This window comes from Ceratotherium simum, chromosome 40 (assembly GCF_057802395.1).
Source record: "Ceratotherium simum simum isolate JZ-2026a chromosome 40, ASM5780239v1, whole genome shotgun sequence".
Classification (NCBI taxonomy): Eukaryota; Metazoa; Chordata; class Mammalia; order Perissodactyla; family Rhinocerotidae; genus Ceratotherium; species Ceratotherium simum.
Genome location: NC_141939.1, coordinates 12,981,101 through 12,999,454, shown reverse-complemented (window position 1 = coordinate 12,999,454; position 18,354 = coordinate 12,981,101). Strand labels below are relative to the sequence as shown.

Genomic DNA, 18,354 nt, shown 5'->3' with positions numbered 1-18,354 from the left:
TTTTCATGATACAAACAGGGTTGATTAATTAGAAATATGATTGTCCTCTGCAGGCAAATATTGTCTATAACAGGAACTGTGACTTTATGTTTTTCATAACAAGGGATATCCCTTTCATAAATGGAATAAGCATATTTTTTTAAAGGTAAAGGATGTTAGCAAAGGTGTTGGTGGTTCTAGGAAAAGATAGCCCTTTAGTCTAGATCAGGAACTAGATTTGCTCAACGATGATGAGGTTTTATAGCTGTCTATTTGAAACATTAAAAAAAAAGCTACTTTAATACTGCTGGTTTCAGTGAGAACAATTTTGTTACTATGAATCTTAAACTCTTGGTCCCCAAATCCATCTCTTTCTATGCAAACAACTTTTATAATCAAGAAACTGTTTTATAACGTTTTTTATAAAATGTGTTTCTTTGGAACATAACACTCCTACTATTACAAATCAGATGGGACCTGTGTGTAGAATGTGATAGACGATATTCTAACTTGGGGATGCAGATCTGTCACTGCTGTCTCCTTAAGATCAATAACTTTGTCTTTTCCTCTCTTGTTCCCGGGCCCACAGTAGTCACTGAACAAGTGAATATATGATAGTGTTATGTCTTATGCCCCCGCGCCCTATGAACCATACACGCGCCACTTACTGGAAGTGACAGCACTGCAAACATAAAGATAACACGTGAGTGCAGAGCAGGTGTCTCTTGCCACAGTCATTCCCCTCCCACCACTCCTCCGAAAGATTACCCTTCCACTTGGAGTTGTTCATCGGGTTCTGATTTTCTTTCTGCTTCAGGAATCCTCCTCATGATGTCCATGTGCGGTGAGGTGCACGTGTATGAATACATCCCGTCCATCCGGCAGACGGAGCTTTGCCACTACCACGAGCTGTACCACGACGCGGCCTGCACGCTCGGGGCGTACCACCCGCTGCTCTACGAGAAGCTCCTGGTGCAGCGCCTCAACACAGGCGCCCTGGGGGACCTGCACCGCAAGGGGAAGGTGGTCCTGCCGGGCCTCCGGGCCGTGCGCTGCCCTGCGCCCCACTCCGCTGGTCCACACTCTTGAAAGGGGACTCTTGGGAATCAATGTGCAATAAGGTACTACTGTGGTACTCTAAGTCACAAAAGAATACTTGAAGATATATTTTAGGCGATGTAGTCTTGAGTCTTTAGAGTGTAGTGTAGTGGTGACCATGAGAATTCTTCTCTTTCAAAGCCATTGAGTATTTATTACTGCTTTGAATATAGAAATGGAATTAAAAGGAAAAAAAATCTCAAGAAAGATGCAAAAAAAAAAAGATAGCTAGAAAAAAAGCAAATGGGTACTATACCTCCAAAAATGATAACATTTTCTTAGGCATGGGTACCACTTATCAGGGTTGGTTTCAGCTGCAGATTTCAATGATACACCTGATATTATGAAGTGGTTTATACCTGGAAACACCCACGTTGAGGTGCAGTATCTATAGGCTCTAGTGTACTTGTACACGCATTCATCATTGAAGATCTAGCATTGATGATGAACGTCTGAAATATCCCTCAGATGTGTGTGATTTATTGGCAAAAAGCCTCAGTATGTCTGTTACCAGACTGATGCCCCTCCTCTCTGCTGCCCGGTGCCCGCAGAGTGCTTTGCTCTGCTGTATTGGGACACGTTTCTGAAACCATAAAGCATCCCTCTGCAGCAGTCCAAAGAAAAGCTGACCCTGGAATAGCACCACGCAGGAGGCGCTTGTTTTCCTGCCGTGTTTCCTCCTCGACTAAGAGTACCACCCAGAGCGGGAGGAGCATGACTGGCGCAGGAGTGCAGACTCGCGGGGCCCACACAGGACGTCCGCAGCTCTGGCTTTCCTGCCTTGTACCTCCTCACCTGCCGGTGTCCTCACCCCCTTTATAGTTAGACGCACTGACATCATGACGCCCCTGTGGGGGAGGACTCCTTCCAGTCCGGAAGGAAGGATTGCGGAGCAGTCACCCTGTGCTTCTCGGGATGCACGCCTGTCTCTTTTATACAGATTTCTTGCACATTAATATCAGCTTTGAGAACCTGACAGCAATGTACTGAATTTTCACTAATTCTTCCTACAGACAGATGTTTAGGAATCCCATCCTTGTTTTCACAGATATGTTTTATATAAGCAACATAACAAAGCCATATAATTAAATAAAATTGTGTGACAGCATTGCTCTGTAACAACAAGGAAAATACACATATGCTAGAGGGAAAGTTGTCATCCCAATGTGTTAGCTATATTGAGTTCTGTTTTGTTTTTCTTTTAACCTCAACCTCAAATTTTTGCAAAAAAGCAAAAATTCTTTTGCTGTGAAAGTAGTGAAACAGAAACATTTTGGAATACTTTAGTTAAACATGCTATTTCAGTATATAACCAAAACGTATCTCAGTGGTACAGTTAAGTCTTCTTGACAATGACAATAGCAGCTTAATTAAATATGTTCTCCCTTGCAAGTGTGTGAATGTCAGGAGAGTTTAGTGGAAAAGCTTTTTAAGTTCCAGGATTAGTTTTTTCCTGAGTGCTGTCAAGACAACATTCTTGAGCAAGAATGGTTTACACAAACAGACAGCTTCTGTTTAGTTGGTCTACTTTGCAGAAATTGGGTTGGGTAACAGACATCTCCTCTGGCTTATGATAATAGTGAAGTAGGAGTAACTGAAAAGTTTTGATCATGACAATAGCCACTAAAAACCCATTTTGAGAGCTTTGTTTCTAGATCTGTGAAAAGGAATGTGTAATTTTGTCCTACACATTAGCTCATGTCTGAACAGACATGGTCAAGCCACTTTGCTTTCAGATTTCCTGAACGAGCTTAGTCTTCTCCCTATGTGTAGGGAGTCTTGAGTTCACTGAGGACGCTGGTGAGGTGGCTGTGACATGGGTGAGTGGTCCTCCTGCAGCCCTGCTCTCCGTGGACCTTCCGGCTCTGCCTTCAGGTGACAGGACATTGCAGCTCCTTTGATAGTCTGCCTAGTGGATTTCCTTCTTGGCATCCTTATTATCCAGAACCACCCCCTTTGGTGACATGAGAACTTGGTTAGAGGAAAATTTATTGGAGGTCAGTGTAAATATTCACATTCAAAAGCCCCAAAAGACACTTCAAAGATTTTTAAATAGCATTTTGTTGTAACACATGTACTTTTTAAAAGTACTTTCAGTCTTCAGAAAGAATGAAAAGAATAAAGGAAATTTAATTAAAATTTTTGAATTTGTTATGGCCTTAAAGACTCTTGGGAATCAGGGTCTGTTAAACATTCAGAAAATGTACACATATTAATATAGTGTGGGCTGGGCATTGTTCTGTTTAAAAGTTTAAATTGTGTAGCCTCTCAAAAATATTAGGCAGTTATAGTTAACATGATGACTATTTCTAGTATCAGCCACATTGGTCCTAAGTGACAATATTTTGCCAGACATTGGTTAAGTCCTTATATTCTACGTTTACTGAACTGCAGTAAACACGCAGCCCTTCTGTGGAGCAGTTGAGAATAAATGGTGTCCTACTACACTTCTCCCAGGCTCTGTCCCTTCCAAAACCCTCCATCCACTTTTGTGAAGGGAAGCTGATAACATCCTTGTGCAACCTGAAGCCATTAGCTGTCCCTTTTTTCACTCTTAGGACTAACAGTGGTCACGTTGCTTTACGTTTCAAGATAATTATCTTTTTTTGTTTTTGTTGGTATCACAAAGAAACAAATGCTGACCAAAAGTGACAGCTCACCTTCATCTAGAGTCTCCCTAACTCAATTCCCCAGTCCCTCTGCCGTGAAATACCATTGCTGGCCTTGTGTCTCTCACCTTCCCTACTACATCCTTACAGGGCTGCTTATAAATATCAAGATCTTTGTGCACAGGGCCAAGTGGCGGACAATTAAAAGCTGCATGTAAGCATCATGCAACGTCAGGAGAGTGCATTAAAAAGGGCCAAGTGAGGGGCTTTTGCACACCGTTCCTTGCCTGCCTGGACACAGACGCGAGGAACCCTGCTTCAGCAATGGCACTTTCCATGTGTCTCGTGCCCTCGGTCTCTCAGCCAGACACTTAATCAATCCTGGACTGTCCAGTGATCATCTGTCATCGTAGCCACAGCATCTGGACAAAGCGATGCTGAAATAATCGTTAGCATTTTCAAAATTGGGAAATAAAAGTAACTATTTAAAGCTACCCGGGGTAACTGTTGTATGTGTATGAGCCAGTTCATTCTGGTGGAACGGATTAATACCTTATGCTGTTGGCTGACCTTTTGTGCAGGAACACTTCCGTCCACTGAATTAATTAGGTCCTGTTGGGCTGCGTTAGGTGAAATCAGTCTCACGTGAGTAATGGTATGTGCACAAATGACATGATTCAAGTTCTCTCTCCAGCCTTTCTTAGAGATCAGTGCACAGTGCATGTAGGCTGAAGGCCAAAGTGTCCTGGTACCATTTCTGCTTAGCTGTGGGAAGAGACACAGAAAGGAGGCGGGGGACTAGCAGGAAATGCGTGACTGAGTGCATACGCCAGATAGTCTCTGAATATATTCTATCACATTGTCTGTTTCAGCTCCTCTGTTTCTGGTAGATTAGAGCTCGTACCCAGTGGTTACACAGCTGTTGAAGGCAGCTACATTTAGAAAGTAATTGCTTAGGTAAAATGTGCCTGAGTTTAAACTTGTTTTTTATACTCTGGATATTTCCATTGTGAAATTATTCTGCATGCTTCTGTCACTCGGGCATTATTTACACAATCGGTAAATGAAAGATATTTCTCTGTTAATTTAAGGAAATAAATTTTAGGTTCTGATTCTTGTTTTATTAAATGAATGAAGCCTTTTAGTAAGAAAAAATAATCTAGCATATTGCTCTACAAGCTTGGAATAATAGAATTTAAAGAATTAAAGACATTGATGCAGTTCTTACTCTTGTTATAAAAAAGTGTGCATGTAGATATAGTTATATAATTGTATATATACATATCTACACACATGGTTGGTTTCATATTGTGTTTTTTCATCAAACTTTATTTCTGGAATCTTTGCAATAAATTTTATTTTAAGTATGCAAACACCATTTTTTTAAAAGAAGGAAGCAAATGTTGTATGTCCTTCAGTTAAAAAAAAAATTCAGTCTTCCCACACTCGTATTGTACACGCCCTGGCTACATTGAAAAGTATGGCAGAAGCGTTTAAAAGGCACTGTGAAGGTAGGACCACTGCCTGAAGATTGTCTCCTGGTCAGAGCCTGATTGAACTCTGAACTTGGATGAGAAGTTTATCTATAGCTCATGGCTTTACAAGATTAGGGGAAGAAACATTTATTGGTTTTATGGAAAATAGTCTTCTTACTAGGTAGGTTTCAAACAAATTAACTGCATTAGTAGTGTTAAAACCTAACATTTATAGTGCCACACACACTGTTTTACTCTAGATAAGTTTCTTATGAAATTTTTCCTGTGGAAACCAGTCAACTTTTTTAACAGCTTTGGGAATTTTTTTGTATGATAATTTTTAAAATGAAATGTGTACTCTTCAAACTAATTAAGGCTTGAGGTTTTCCAGGAGTCACATTTTAAAAGTGTTTGTACACATTTTAACACTTTGATATTTTCTATTTTGGTTTTGTATATTTTTATGTATACACAGTATACAGGCTTGTTTCTTGTAAATAAAATGTGTTTTCCTTTGTCTAGAAGTTTCTGTTTTGATTTGTAGAAGTTGCATGTACAAATGAGCGAGTGGCAAAATAATGAGCCATCCCCAGAAAAAAATGGCACATAGCCAAAGTCTAATGAGCAGGCTGTCAAGAGGTCACAGCAGCATGCCTTCAGACCAGGAGCCTGTATGCAGCCGGGCCTGAGACCGGAGGCTGCTCAGTTTTCTTCCTCGGGGTTAATCACCCTGTGGGAGAATGGCCACGGCAAAGTCAAGCAGAAAAGGCCTGTGTAGGCAAGCGTAGCCTCTTGTTGACTTAGGAGCCCAGCATTTTGATTAATTTATTTCCTTGGGAGACCCTTTCCCAGTGTGACAGGGCTTTAATTCTTAGAAAATGTGTGGTTAGAGGAAAGCTAGGAGACATTGAAATCACATTACCCCTACAACATCCAGTTAGCCTTGGTATTCTCATCCTCATCACCCGAAGGGAAAACCAGTTAAGTAGGCTCCTCGAAATTCCCGATCGTCTGTCCCTTCTGGTTAGAATGTAAAGGAATCCCTAAAGGGAGGCATTCTGGGTGTCTGATGCGAGGACTGAGGTGAGCAGCTGGGGATCCTGGAGACGTGATGACCCCTGACGTCGTGCTGAGGTAGCGAGGATGCCCGCCACCTCTGCATTACCGTCATTTTTCTGTCCCTGCAAGATGACTGCTTGTTTCCTGACAATTAAAATGCAGGCCTGGCCTCGAGGGCCCTGATGAGGAAGGACGGGAGGTGGAACGCTCGAGAGGATGCTACTCCACACAGAGAGCAGCGGGGAGGAGCTGCCCTGGATGCTGGGGTGCACGCACAGGAGACACAGCAGCCTCTGAGACCTGATGCTTCTGGAGGATTAAGGGGGAAAAAAAGGAGTTATACTGTAGGTAGCGTGCAAAGAGGTGAAGGAGGAACGAGGGGAAGGAGGTGGGGGTGAAGGACGGGGTAGGGAAAGGGAAACCCCAAAACTGTCCTCTGCATCATCAAAAGTAATGGTGATACACCACTTTTTAAAGAGTGTGCTACTATTGTCTCCAGGATTTTCTTCTAAGCTACAATTTGAAGATATATAAATTGGACTTCATCAAATTAAAAACTTTTGTGTTTCAGAGAACACCATCAAAAAAGTGAAAAGATAAGCCACAAAATGGGAGAAAATATTTGCAAATCAATTGTCTGATAAAGGCCTAATCCGGAATATATAAAGAACTTTTACAACTGAATAATAAAAAGCCAAGAAGCCCAATTTAAATGGGAAAAGGATTTGAACAGATGTTTCTACAAAGAAGATATGCAACTGGACATTAAGCCCTTGAAAAAATGCTCAACATCATTAGTCATTAGGGTAATGTAAGTCAAAGCCACAATGTGATACTGATGCAGATACTGAGCAATGGGCTCCCTCTGCTCCCTGCAGTCTGAGCCAATTAATCACAACAAGTTAGAGATTGAGAATGAAGTTTAATTTAATTAGCTGGCCAATTGGAAGACAGGTGACTAATGGCTCAAAAACCCATCTTCAAGAATTACAGAATTTTGAGGTAGTTACATAGGAAAAATGGGCAGTAAGGAGGGGGTTCAGAAATGTACATGGCGGACTCCAGGATCTCTCACTGTTCTTTTCTTCTGTTGATGATGATGAATATTCTACAGGTGCTCTTTCTTCCTGGAGGCCTTCTTATTCCCTGCGAAAATTCATTAAAATTGTTAAGAGCAAAGCTATCAGAGGACCTCAGCAGGGGTAGGTACACAGGATCAGGGCCAGAAAATCATGAGAGCGTGTAGCAATTTATAATGATCCCATGCTAGAAAGGTTTCAACCAAGACAGGGTTATTTCGTATAACAAGATGGCCTCACTTATCATCACTTACAAGATGGCCTTACTTATGTTCAATTACAATACCACTTCATACCCACTAGGATGGCAATAATCAAAAACCAGACATGACAAGCATTGGTGAGGATGTGGAGAAATTGGAGCCCTCACACATTGCTGGTGGGAATGTAAAATGATGTATCTGCTTAGGAAAACAGTTTGACAGTTCCTCAAAAAATTAAAGATACAGTGACCAAAAGACTCAGCAATTCCATCCTATGTGTGAACCTGTGGTGGGCAAAATAATTGCCCCCTAAAGATGTCTGTGTCATAATCTCCAGAACCTGTGAATGTGTGATGTCACATGGCAAAGGGTATTAAGGTTGCTAACCAGCTGACCTTAAACTAGAGAGATCATCCTTTATCCTGGATGATTCCAGTGGGCTTAATGTAATCCTAAGGGTTCTTAAAATAATTACAGGAAAATATGAATAAGGAGAACCAGAGAGATGGCAGTGTGCAAAGATCTCTGCCCAAAGTTTCTGTCTTTGATGGTGGAAGAAGAGAGCCACCAGCCAAAGAATGTGGTCAGCCTGTAGAAGCCAGAAAGGGCAAGAAAGGGATGAAGCTCTGCTGACACTTTGATTTTAGCCCATTGAAACTCATTGCAAACTTTTTTTTTTTTTTTTGGTGAGGAAGATTAGCCCTGAGCTAACATCTGTTGCCAGTCTTCCTCTTTTTGCTAAGGAAGATTGTCCCTGAGCTAAATCTGTGCCCACCTGCCTCTATTTTATATGTGGGACACGGCCACAGCATGGGTTGATGAGTGGTGCATAGGTCCGAGAACTGGCGAACCCCAGGCCACCGAAGCAGAGCACACGAACTCAACCACTACACCACCAGGCCGGCCCCCATTTCAGACTTTTAAACTACAAAACTGTAAGATGATAAATTTTTATTTTAAGCCACTGTTTATGGTAATTTGTTCTAGCAGCCATAAAAAACTTATACAATATCCTAAATAATTATAAACATATATCCACACAAAAATTTGTACACGAATGTCCATAGCAGCCCTATTTATTATAGCCAAAAAGTAGAAATAATACAAATGTCCATGTTGATGAATGGAGAAAGAAAATGTGGTATAGCCATGCAATGGAATTTTTTTTGCCATAAAAAGGAATGAAGTAGTAATATATGCTACAACATAGATGAACCTTAAAAACATTATGGTAAGTGAAAGAAGTCAGTCACAGAAGGGCAAGTATGGTACGTTTCCATTTATATGAAATGTCCAGAATTAGGCAAATCCGTAGAGACAGAAAGTGCATTAGTGGTTTCTAGAGACTGGGGAGGGGGAGACAGGGAGTGACTGCAAATGGGTATGGGATTTCTTTTGGGGGTGATGGAAATATTCTGGAATTAGATAATGGTGATGGCTGCACAAGACTGAATATACTCAAAACCACTGAATTGTATACTTTAAAGGGTGAATTGTGTGGTGTGTGAATTATATCTCCACGAAGTATAAATAAATAAACCTTATTTATACTCAATTTTATTTATAAAAATTACACTCAAATTTATTTCTACTCTAAAATAAAAACAAAGTTTTATTAAAATAATATTCCTGACTCTGTGAGGGAGCAGCTGCCTGTGGTGTGAGGCACTGGGAGGAAGTCTGTCCTCGGCCGTCTGTCTGTGCTGAAATGTCCTCAGTGCTGCCTAGTGTCCACCTCCAGGCCAGTCCGAGCGGGTCAGCCGCGTCCCCCTCCCGCAGTCTCAAGGCATCTGAAGTCTGGTTCTCTTGGAAGCTGTTTCTTTTCCCCTCTGAGGCTCGCAATTCGCAGCTGTGTCTTGCGGGGTCACTGAGACGCCCGGAGAGTCTGTCTGGCTCGTTGCTGGTCGAGTCGCATTTGCTTTTCTAGGCACCCTGTGTGGGGCAGTGCTGCACAGCGTGCCGCCTCCTGCGGGGCTCCAGGACAAGCGGGGCGTGTGTTCTCTCTGGGGATCTTCAAACCCACCTTGGGATTCTTTCTCCGCCCTGACCTTGGATTGAGCCTGGGGTGTGGAGGAGTGGGGAAACGGCTCCTTACTTATTCTGGGTCCATCCGTGTCTAACTCTTGATTCCTCTCTCGCTTTTCTTTCACCCTCCATTTGGAGAATCTTTAGCCAATCTGCCATCTTTATGATGGCATATTCTTCCAAATCTTTTGTCTTAAAAGCAGACTGTGGCTAGTGAAAGTCAGAAGCCAAAAATCTGACTCTTTATGTCTCTGTGTTTTATAGTTATATTCCTTCCCTGAGGAGTGATGGTAACATGTCTTAGCTCCCTGAGCTGGGGAAAGAGCCAAGAGTATTAGGAATTATGGGGGGAGAACCATAAATTACTGTTTCATGATATTGTCACCACATACCTAATTTGCAAGATGGCCAACTACTGGGCCAGATGCAGATCAGAAACGGTTGTGGTTCAGGGACTTGGTCCTTATTCATATCGTGCTTTAACTTAAATGTTTCTTGAGCGTCTGAAGGCTTTCAGGAAACTTTACAATAATCGTATGCTAAAGTCATCTCATACTATAAAAATTTTCTTTCTGCAGAAAATCTCATATGTGTTCAATATAAAATTATAACTGTGGGCTTGCAGAACAATATAACAAATTGCTAAGCTAAGAATGAAAATTTATTACTTAAGTTTACAATGCATCTTCCTTTGCTACCTGTTTGTTTTGTCATTTGTTGGCATCATTAGTAGACAAGCAATATTTGGTGCCAAAAGTTTAAGAGAAAAATAGGGATGATACACTTTACATTGAGGAGGAAAGTCTATTAATAACCATAGTTTTTCCCCTGAAAATTAGGGAATGACTGCTATATGAGTACAGCAGGTTGTTGCTGAAACAATTCCCAAATATCAAATTTGGACTTTGCTTCCATGATAGCTCAATAGAGTATATAAGCTGACATCCTTCCACGTGGTGAGAGGGGACACAGGCTCCTCCGACTTGAGGCTCTTGCATCCCCTGAGGGTGTCTGAGCCCTCCACACATCCTCTACATGCGCTCCCAGGATGAGAGGAGAGAGAGCTTGCAGGGTCCCCTGGAACGATTTAGGGGCCAGGCCTCGAGATGGTGTGTATTACTTCTGCCCACAGTCCCCTGCCCAACATCAATCACATGTCCTTCCCTAATTGCAGGGGTCTGGGAAATGTTGTCTAGCTGTGTGCCAGCAGGAAAAAAGAAGCATTGCAATGTCTCTGCCTCAACAGCTGTTAATGTAAATTGGGTGACCAGCTCTTTGAGTATCATCATTGTAGGGAATGTGGTGCTAACCAGACCAGACAGAAAAGAAACTAGAAAGACTCCTTGGATCTATGGGAGCCAACTGAAATGACCACCAAATGGGAAGTTCTAGATCAAAGTGGGGCTATGGAAATACCTTAGGTAGAGGTATTGTGTACTGACGTTGAAAACACAGCAAGTGGGTATTAGCCAGAGATCAATGAATGATTGCCTCAGGGACTAATGCCATGGATGTGGGGTCCTAAGGGCAGTATTTCTTGTATTTTTCACACGGAGAAAGGCACAGAGCACTTTTAAAGAAAATAAATTCTTCTGGACCCGTACTGCCAACTCAGATTATCCTTAGTATAATAATGATGGGATATGTTCCAGTATAAAACCAAGGAACAGCTCTATATGCTTACAGCTTTCGTACAACTATACAACAAAAACATTTTTAAATTAAATAGAAATAAGCTACCAAATTAATTAAATCCCTATTAACAACACTAACGTGCCAGATAATATTGTTTTATTGAAGTTGAATCACATGTATAGGGTACGGACTGGTCTGGGGCAGACTCCTTTTATATTCTTGTATCTATCCTATTATAGACCTTTCTCCTGACACATTGTTCTATGCAATATTTATTTATATAGTATATTTTGACATCATTTGGCATTAAATTTGTGTTCTTGTCTCGATAACCCATATTTAAAGTGGTACCACACGGTGACAACTTGAATATTAAAAGAAAAAAAAAAAAAAAAAAAAGAGGGACCAGCGCAAGCGGTTAAGTGCGCGTGCTCCACTGCAGCGGCCCGGGGTTCACTGGGTCAGATCCCGGCTGCACCGATGCACCACTTGTCAAGCCATGCTGTGGCAGCGTCCCACATAAAGTGGAGGAAGATGGGCACGGATGTTAGGCCAGGGCCAGTCTTCCTCAGCAAAAAAGAGGCAGACTGGCATCGGATGTTAGCTCAGGGCTGGTCTTCCTCACAAAAAAAAAAAAAAAAAAAAGGGCAAATACTGAAATATGACAGTGCTTGGTCAGCAAACCACGGTCTGCAGCTAAATCCAATTTGCTGTCTGTTTTTGTAAATAAAGTTTTATTGGTACACAGACAGGCTCCTTCGTTGACGTATTGTCTGTGGCTGCTTTCGCTGTACCACAGCAGAACTGAGGGGCTATATCAGTGGCTATATGTCTCTCATAGCCTAAAATATTTATCATCTGGTTGCTTACAGAAAACGTTTGCTGTAGATCCAGATTGAGACCATTAGGAATAAATGTACACTATTGGGCTAGTTATCTATTGCCGCCTGATAAGTTACTCCAAAAGGTAAACAACAGCCATTTTATTAAATCTCGTAATTTTGTTGTTCACGTGTTCCTGCAGCACCCAGTTGAGTGATTCTTCTGATCTCTGCTCTCAGCTCGTGGATAGGCTGGTCTGGGGGCTCCAAGATGGTTTCATTCACATGTCTGGTACTTTGCAAGGGTGGTTGGAAGGCTGGGCACTCCTGGAACTGTCAGCCTGGGAGTCTACATGTGGCCTCACCAGCTTAGCAGTCTCATAGTTGTCGGCCTTTGTACAAGACAGCTCAGGGCTCCCAGAGAGAGTTTACCAAATGGGCAGGGTTGGAAGGTGAGGGCTTCTGATACTCTATCCGCAGAAGTCTCAAAATGTCACTTCTGCCACATTCTATTGGTCAAGCAAGTCGCTAAAGCCAGCCCAGATTCAAGGGGAGGAAAATTAGATCCCACCTCTCAAGGGAAGGAGCAGCAAATGATTGGCAGACCCCTTTAATCTATCATGCCTGGGTATTGACTGGCGCTGAAATGAAAGCATACAACTTAAAATACACACAAAACAAACTTACAAAACCTAGAAGATACAACTGACCAGGCTGAGGAGGCTGTGGGTCCTAGTGTGAGAAACACTGCACAAGAAGATTGCAGGCAAGAGACGGACGGGAACGTATGGGCGAGGGAATCTAAGCAACTGCTTCAAGTTTCAGTTCAGGGGGTCTGCCTGTAAATGTGTATGTATGTCTTTGTGTGTGTGTATATACAAATCAAAGTCAAACAGTAAGCCAGAGAAAATAAAGATCCCTGGAGATTCCTGTAGGTCTGTTCTTTGGAGATAATAATAAACTCCTACTGATCAAGGTAATCTAAGTTTTAGAGAATGAAAATAAATACAGGTAATCCAAAATGCCATATGGATAAACCCAATGATAATATTTCTTGACCATCAGCAAAGCAGGAAAAACAATGAAATCATATACTCTGTTCTTCTAGTCAAGTGAAGTCTTAGTCTCCTAGTAGGTGAGTAAATGGAGCTGTGGACAGGAGGAGGGGCGGTCATCTGACCTAGTGTTCGTTTTTATGGACTGACACACTCTGGGAAGTTGCCCAGAGAATAAAGTGCTAGAGAAGCAGCTCCTAGGGAAGTGACAACCCCTGTGAGGATGAAGACGGTTAATAAGAGCTAACGTTTATTAAGCGCTTCATTCTTATGTCCTATCATAACCGCATCACATGTATTAATTTATTTAATCTCGTAAAGGAGGTACAATTGTTTTTCCATTTGACAGATGAGAAAGCTGAGGTGAAGTAACTTAATAAAAATTAGAAAGCTGCTAAGTGGCGGAAACAGGATTAATCCAGGCAGCTGTTTCCATATCCCTTAGTCACTTTGTTGTGCTGCTTCTGTGTTATCGACTGTTGAAAGGAGTCCACTCCAACACCATATTATCTTCCAGGCACACTAGGCAGCCGTATTTAACAGACATTCTGAGACAAATAATCAGTATCTGGAAACCAGCCACCCTCTCCCTTTCCCAAAGAAAAGAAATCTGGAAAAAGAAATTCACATAAATGTTAATACTGAAACCAACAGCGAACACTCAATATGTAGCAGATGCTGCACCAACATTATCTCATTAATCCTCACAACATCCTTGGGAGGTAGATATCATCACCCCCATTTGATATACAAGGAAATTGAGGCTCCAGAAGACTCTTACTTCAACAAGGTCATCATGACAGAGCAGGATCTGAGCTCAGGTCTTCTTTGCCCAAAATCTGTAATTTTTTCACCCAACCTTCCTGTCTAAGAAACAAAAGAATACAAGAATAAACACTGGGACTTGCCCTATGTGAAAAACATGGGGGCATTCACTGTGAATTAATAATATTTCCAAGGAAATCGTCCTAGGCTCTTCTATGTCCTAACTTGGGTGAAACATCATAGAGTGGCTGAATCAAAGCCTTAAGGGAATTCCACGCAGCCATGAAAACTATGGCTATAAAGAAAATTAATGACATGAGGGAAAGTTCATGGTATAATGTTAAGGTAAACAAATAGGATAGAAAACTGTATCTACATCATAATCTCTTTCTCATATAGACACACACATATATAGAAGAAAATCCATGTGCTGATTTTTGTTTATTCATTTATTTGGCCCAGATGTGACGGAGATCAGATCCCCCAAGGGTCCACAGCGATAAAGGCCGGCACAGCACCCAGCCCTCCAGCAATGTCACCACCAAAAACAGCCAAGCACTGTGGCAAGCACCTGGGATCACATTATTAATTAGAAAGGCAAGATTCACTTCCTGGCTCCCAAACTAGCTGTGTGACCTTGTGCAAATTACCTACTCTCTCAGAAGTCCAGTTTCCTCATGTGTAAAATAGAGATAATAACAGTATCTACTCATTGAATTATCACAATTATTAATTTAGACAGTGCATATAAATTATTCAGCACAGACCCTGACATCTAGTGAATATGAATTATTGGTGGTATTATTATTATATTTTGATCTCAGTCAATATATCTAAATAATTAATATAAGAGAACATTGATGGATGCTAAACATTGCAGATGGTTGCTTTTTCAGAGAAGTTTCATCTGTTTAAATTTTAAAAGTAAAATAAAACGAAGTCTTTGTTGTGATGATTTGTTTTCAAGGCTCTCTAAGTAAAACTCTGCAGGAATCCTCTTTCACAAAATGAGAAAACACAGGTAAATATGATTTTGAACTGTTGTCTTGTTTCTGTCCTTTTTCCCATATAGAGGATCTACACCTGCCGTCAGGAGATCTGCAATTTATTGCTCCAAGGAAGGGGTTAAACATCTCTAAACAATTCTTGTCAGAATCTGCACAAACGCTCACTAAACAAAATGAAGTGAGCAAATAGAGGGGGTGTTGTAAAGAGCACAGTTAATATTTTTCTCTTCTTCACAGCTTTTCACTGTGTTTGAGTTTTTCTACCACTGGTGTATCGGTTATCTGTTGCTGCATAGCCAACTGTAGTGGCTTAAAACAAGAGCCCGTACTATTCCTCACGCTTCTGAGGGTTAGTTGGGCAGTTCCTCTGCTAGTTTCTCCCGGGTGCACTGCCATGGCTACATTCAGCTGGAGAGTCACCCAAGCTGGATGGTTTGTCTCATTCACACATTTGACGACTGGCACTGGCTGCCGGGTGAGTCTCCTCATTTCTCCTCTGTGAGGCTGCTCATACTCCAGTGAGACAGAGAGGCTCCCCTTAGAGATGACCTCAAGGCAGAGGTCTAAGAGGTTGAACGCGGAAGGTGCCAGCTCCTTGAGACCGAGGCTCCAGAGCTAGCACAGTACCTGCCACATTGTATTTATCAAAACAAGGAGGTGGCAGCAAACTGGGAATAGAGGGAAACTTTCTTTACTTGATAAATAATATCTATAAAAACCTACAGCTAACATGATGCTTAATGGTGAGCAAGTAGAATCTTTCCCACTAAGATCAGGAACAAGGCAAGGATGTCTCCTCTCACTGCACATTTTCAAAATCATACTGGAAGTCATTGCTAATGAAATAAGACAAGAAAAAGAAACAAAAAGTGTACAGATTGGGAAGGAGAAAATAAAACTGCCTTTGTTCACAGATGACATGATTGCCTATGTAGAAAATCCAAAAGGATCAACAAAAAAACTTCTGGAACAAATAAGCAATTATAGCAAGGTTACAGGATACAAGGTTAATATACAAAAGTCCATCACTTTCCTATATACCAGCAATGAACAATAGGCATGTGAAATTAAAAACACAATATCATTTATATTAGCACTCTCCAAAATGAAATACATATGTATAAATCTACCAAGGACTGAGGGGTTTAATAGTTATTTTTCACTGGATATCTGGGAGAATGGAGATGACAAGCTTAGTCCTTTAAATTCTCATCTCAAGGCATGCATAGGCAAGCAGACTTTCTGTGAGTGTCCCACAGAAATCCCTCATTTCTCACAGCCAAACAGCTGAGGCTTAGGAAGACCCACCCAAAGATGAATTCTGAAGGTGGCTGAATTACAATACAAATTGAAGTCACAGCCTTTCCAGGTCTCTTATGTAAAGGTAGGGTGTGAGTCAGGAAAGAAAGTCCCTGCGATTAGAATGGGATCATTAGGGAAGTTTCCTATGATTCTGAGGAATCTTGTATCCCAGCAGCCTTCCTTGCCAGCACGAGTAGCCCTTCCTCCCCAGGCTGGGTAGCTGAGCCTCCCCCTACCTGAAGACCATGTCGTCACCTGACTTGAGGTAGTTACCTTGCAGGGGGGTGCTGATCCTTCCACAAACACACACCCACATCCCCTCTCAATGTTTCCACATCTGTGATTAGAGTCTAGTAACAATTATAGATTCACCACAGACCACAGGGTGATCTCAAAGGAGGTACTATATACATCAAAATAATTGCAAAATATTGCTGGTTTATATTGAGTGAAACCTGAGGAATATATATGGAAATAGATTCTAGGGGCAACATATTTGACCACGCTGTTTCAAACTGTTTCCCAAGCTACCCACAAGGCCGCCAGATGTAAGTGGGTCCCATAGTGAGAGAAGGCCCTGCAGCAGATCCAGGCTGCTGACCAAGATGCTCTGCACAGGGGCCATGTGTCCCAGCAGATCCAGTGGGGTCTTTAGCAGGCCCTGATAGGAGATCACATGTGCATGGTCCCTTAGGATTTTGGAACAAGATCATGCTCTCTTTTTCTGATAACTCCTCTCCTTTAAAAAAATATACCTTCTGGATTGCTACTGGGCCCTGGTAGCTCTTATGTAACCCAAGATGCCTATTCAGAGCTGTGTTCTCTATGTGACTGAGCCACAAAGCTGGGCACAGACAGCTGCTATCCATTATCAAGTGGAAACTGCTATATGGAAAGTTAGGCTCCAGCAAGTCCTAAAGGCACAAGCAAGTTGCTTGAATAAGCAACTGAAACTCTAGTGCACTTGCTCCTAGACTGACACCTTTCCTTCAGCCCGCACTGATGGCCCAATAAGGGGTGCCCAGTGACCAATTAATGGAGGCCAAGAAAATGTGGGTCAAGTTTTCAGGTGGTTCCACTTGTCATGGTGGCACACTCAAAAGTGGACAGCTACAGCACCACAGCCCCCATGGCAGTGCTCCCCAGGGCAGGGAGGCAGATCCTCCGAGGCTTGGTCACTATGCCTGCAAGGAGAGATGCCTGGAAAGGTCATGGCTAATGGTTTCACAGGATATTCAGGGATTTGGAAGGAACAACAATGAAAAATCAGGGGCCAGCCCAGTGGCATAGCAGTTAAGAGCGCGCATTGCGCTTTGGCGGCCCAGGGTTCGCAGGTTTGGACCCTGGGCACGGACCTACTCACTGCTCATCAGGCCATGCTGAGGGAGCATCCCACATAGAAGAACTAGCAAGACCTACAACTAGGATATACAACTATGTACTGGGGCTTTGGGGAGAAAAAAGAAAAAGAGGAAGATTGGCAACAGACGTTAGCTCAGGGCCAATCTTCCTCAAAAAAAAAAAATCAAGTTAGCTTCTGTTTAAAAAAAATAAAATGAAAATGAAATTTAAAAAGTAAATAAAAAAAAAGAATGGAAAGTCAATGACAAGTTTCTCTGGGGAAAAAAGCACTTGAATGGACCTTTCTAAAGTCACCTAGTGTGAGGATATTGGTCCCTTGGGAATTCTCTCCAAACAGCGACTAGCACAGAGGTAGCTGTAACTGAACAGCAGGATTAGACAGCCGATCTGTGTATGTCAGTCACTGTCTCTGCCACCTTCCCAAAACCTGCCCGATAGACTTGTGAGCAGAGTGACCATACTGGCAGGTTTGGTGGTCGTGCATGAGCTCAACAACATGGGCTTCCACACCAAGGCTTACCTGGCAACAGCCTCTGCTGAGTGCTGAACCTGTCAACAGCAGAGAGCAACACAGGTTTAGCGACCTGTGTTAACACAGGTTAAACAGACCACCTGGTTTAATGCACGGGACCCCTCCACCCATCATGGAGGGGGAAGAGAGATACGATTCTTCATTGAAATCATCACTTGCTCCGAATATGGATTTGCATTCCTTGCCTGCAATACTCTGTCAGTGCCTCTATCCATGAACTTGTAAAGACCTCATCCACTGTCATACCATTCCACAGGGCTTCTGACCAGCTAACTCATTTTATAGGGCAGGAAGTGTGGCAATGAGCTTCCACTTATTGAATCCATGGTCCATCTCTACAAATTACAG

The 18,354-nt window shown here is 42.2% G+C and overlaps 1 protein-coding gene across 11 annotated transcripts in view; it reads left to right on the top strand.

Moving 5' to 3' along the window:
• Positions 1-5,685, top strand: part of ST6GAL2 (ST6 beta-galactoside alpha-2,6-sialyltransferase 2) — a 74,497-nt gene extending 68,812 nt beyond the window's left edge. For all 11 annotated transcript variants that reach the window (XM_014791702.2, XM_087426325.1, XM_087426328.1 and 8 more), the window contains one exon: positions 797-5,685. In XM_014791702.2, coding sequence (XP_014647188.1) covers positions 797-1,068 — 272 coding nt within the window. In that variant the 3' untranslated portion in view covers positions 1,069-5,685. The remainder of the gene's footprint in view (positions 1-796) is intronic.
• Positions 5,686-18,354: the final 12,669 nt, after the last annotated feature.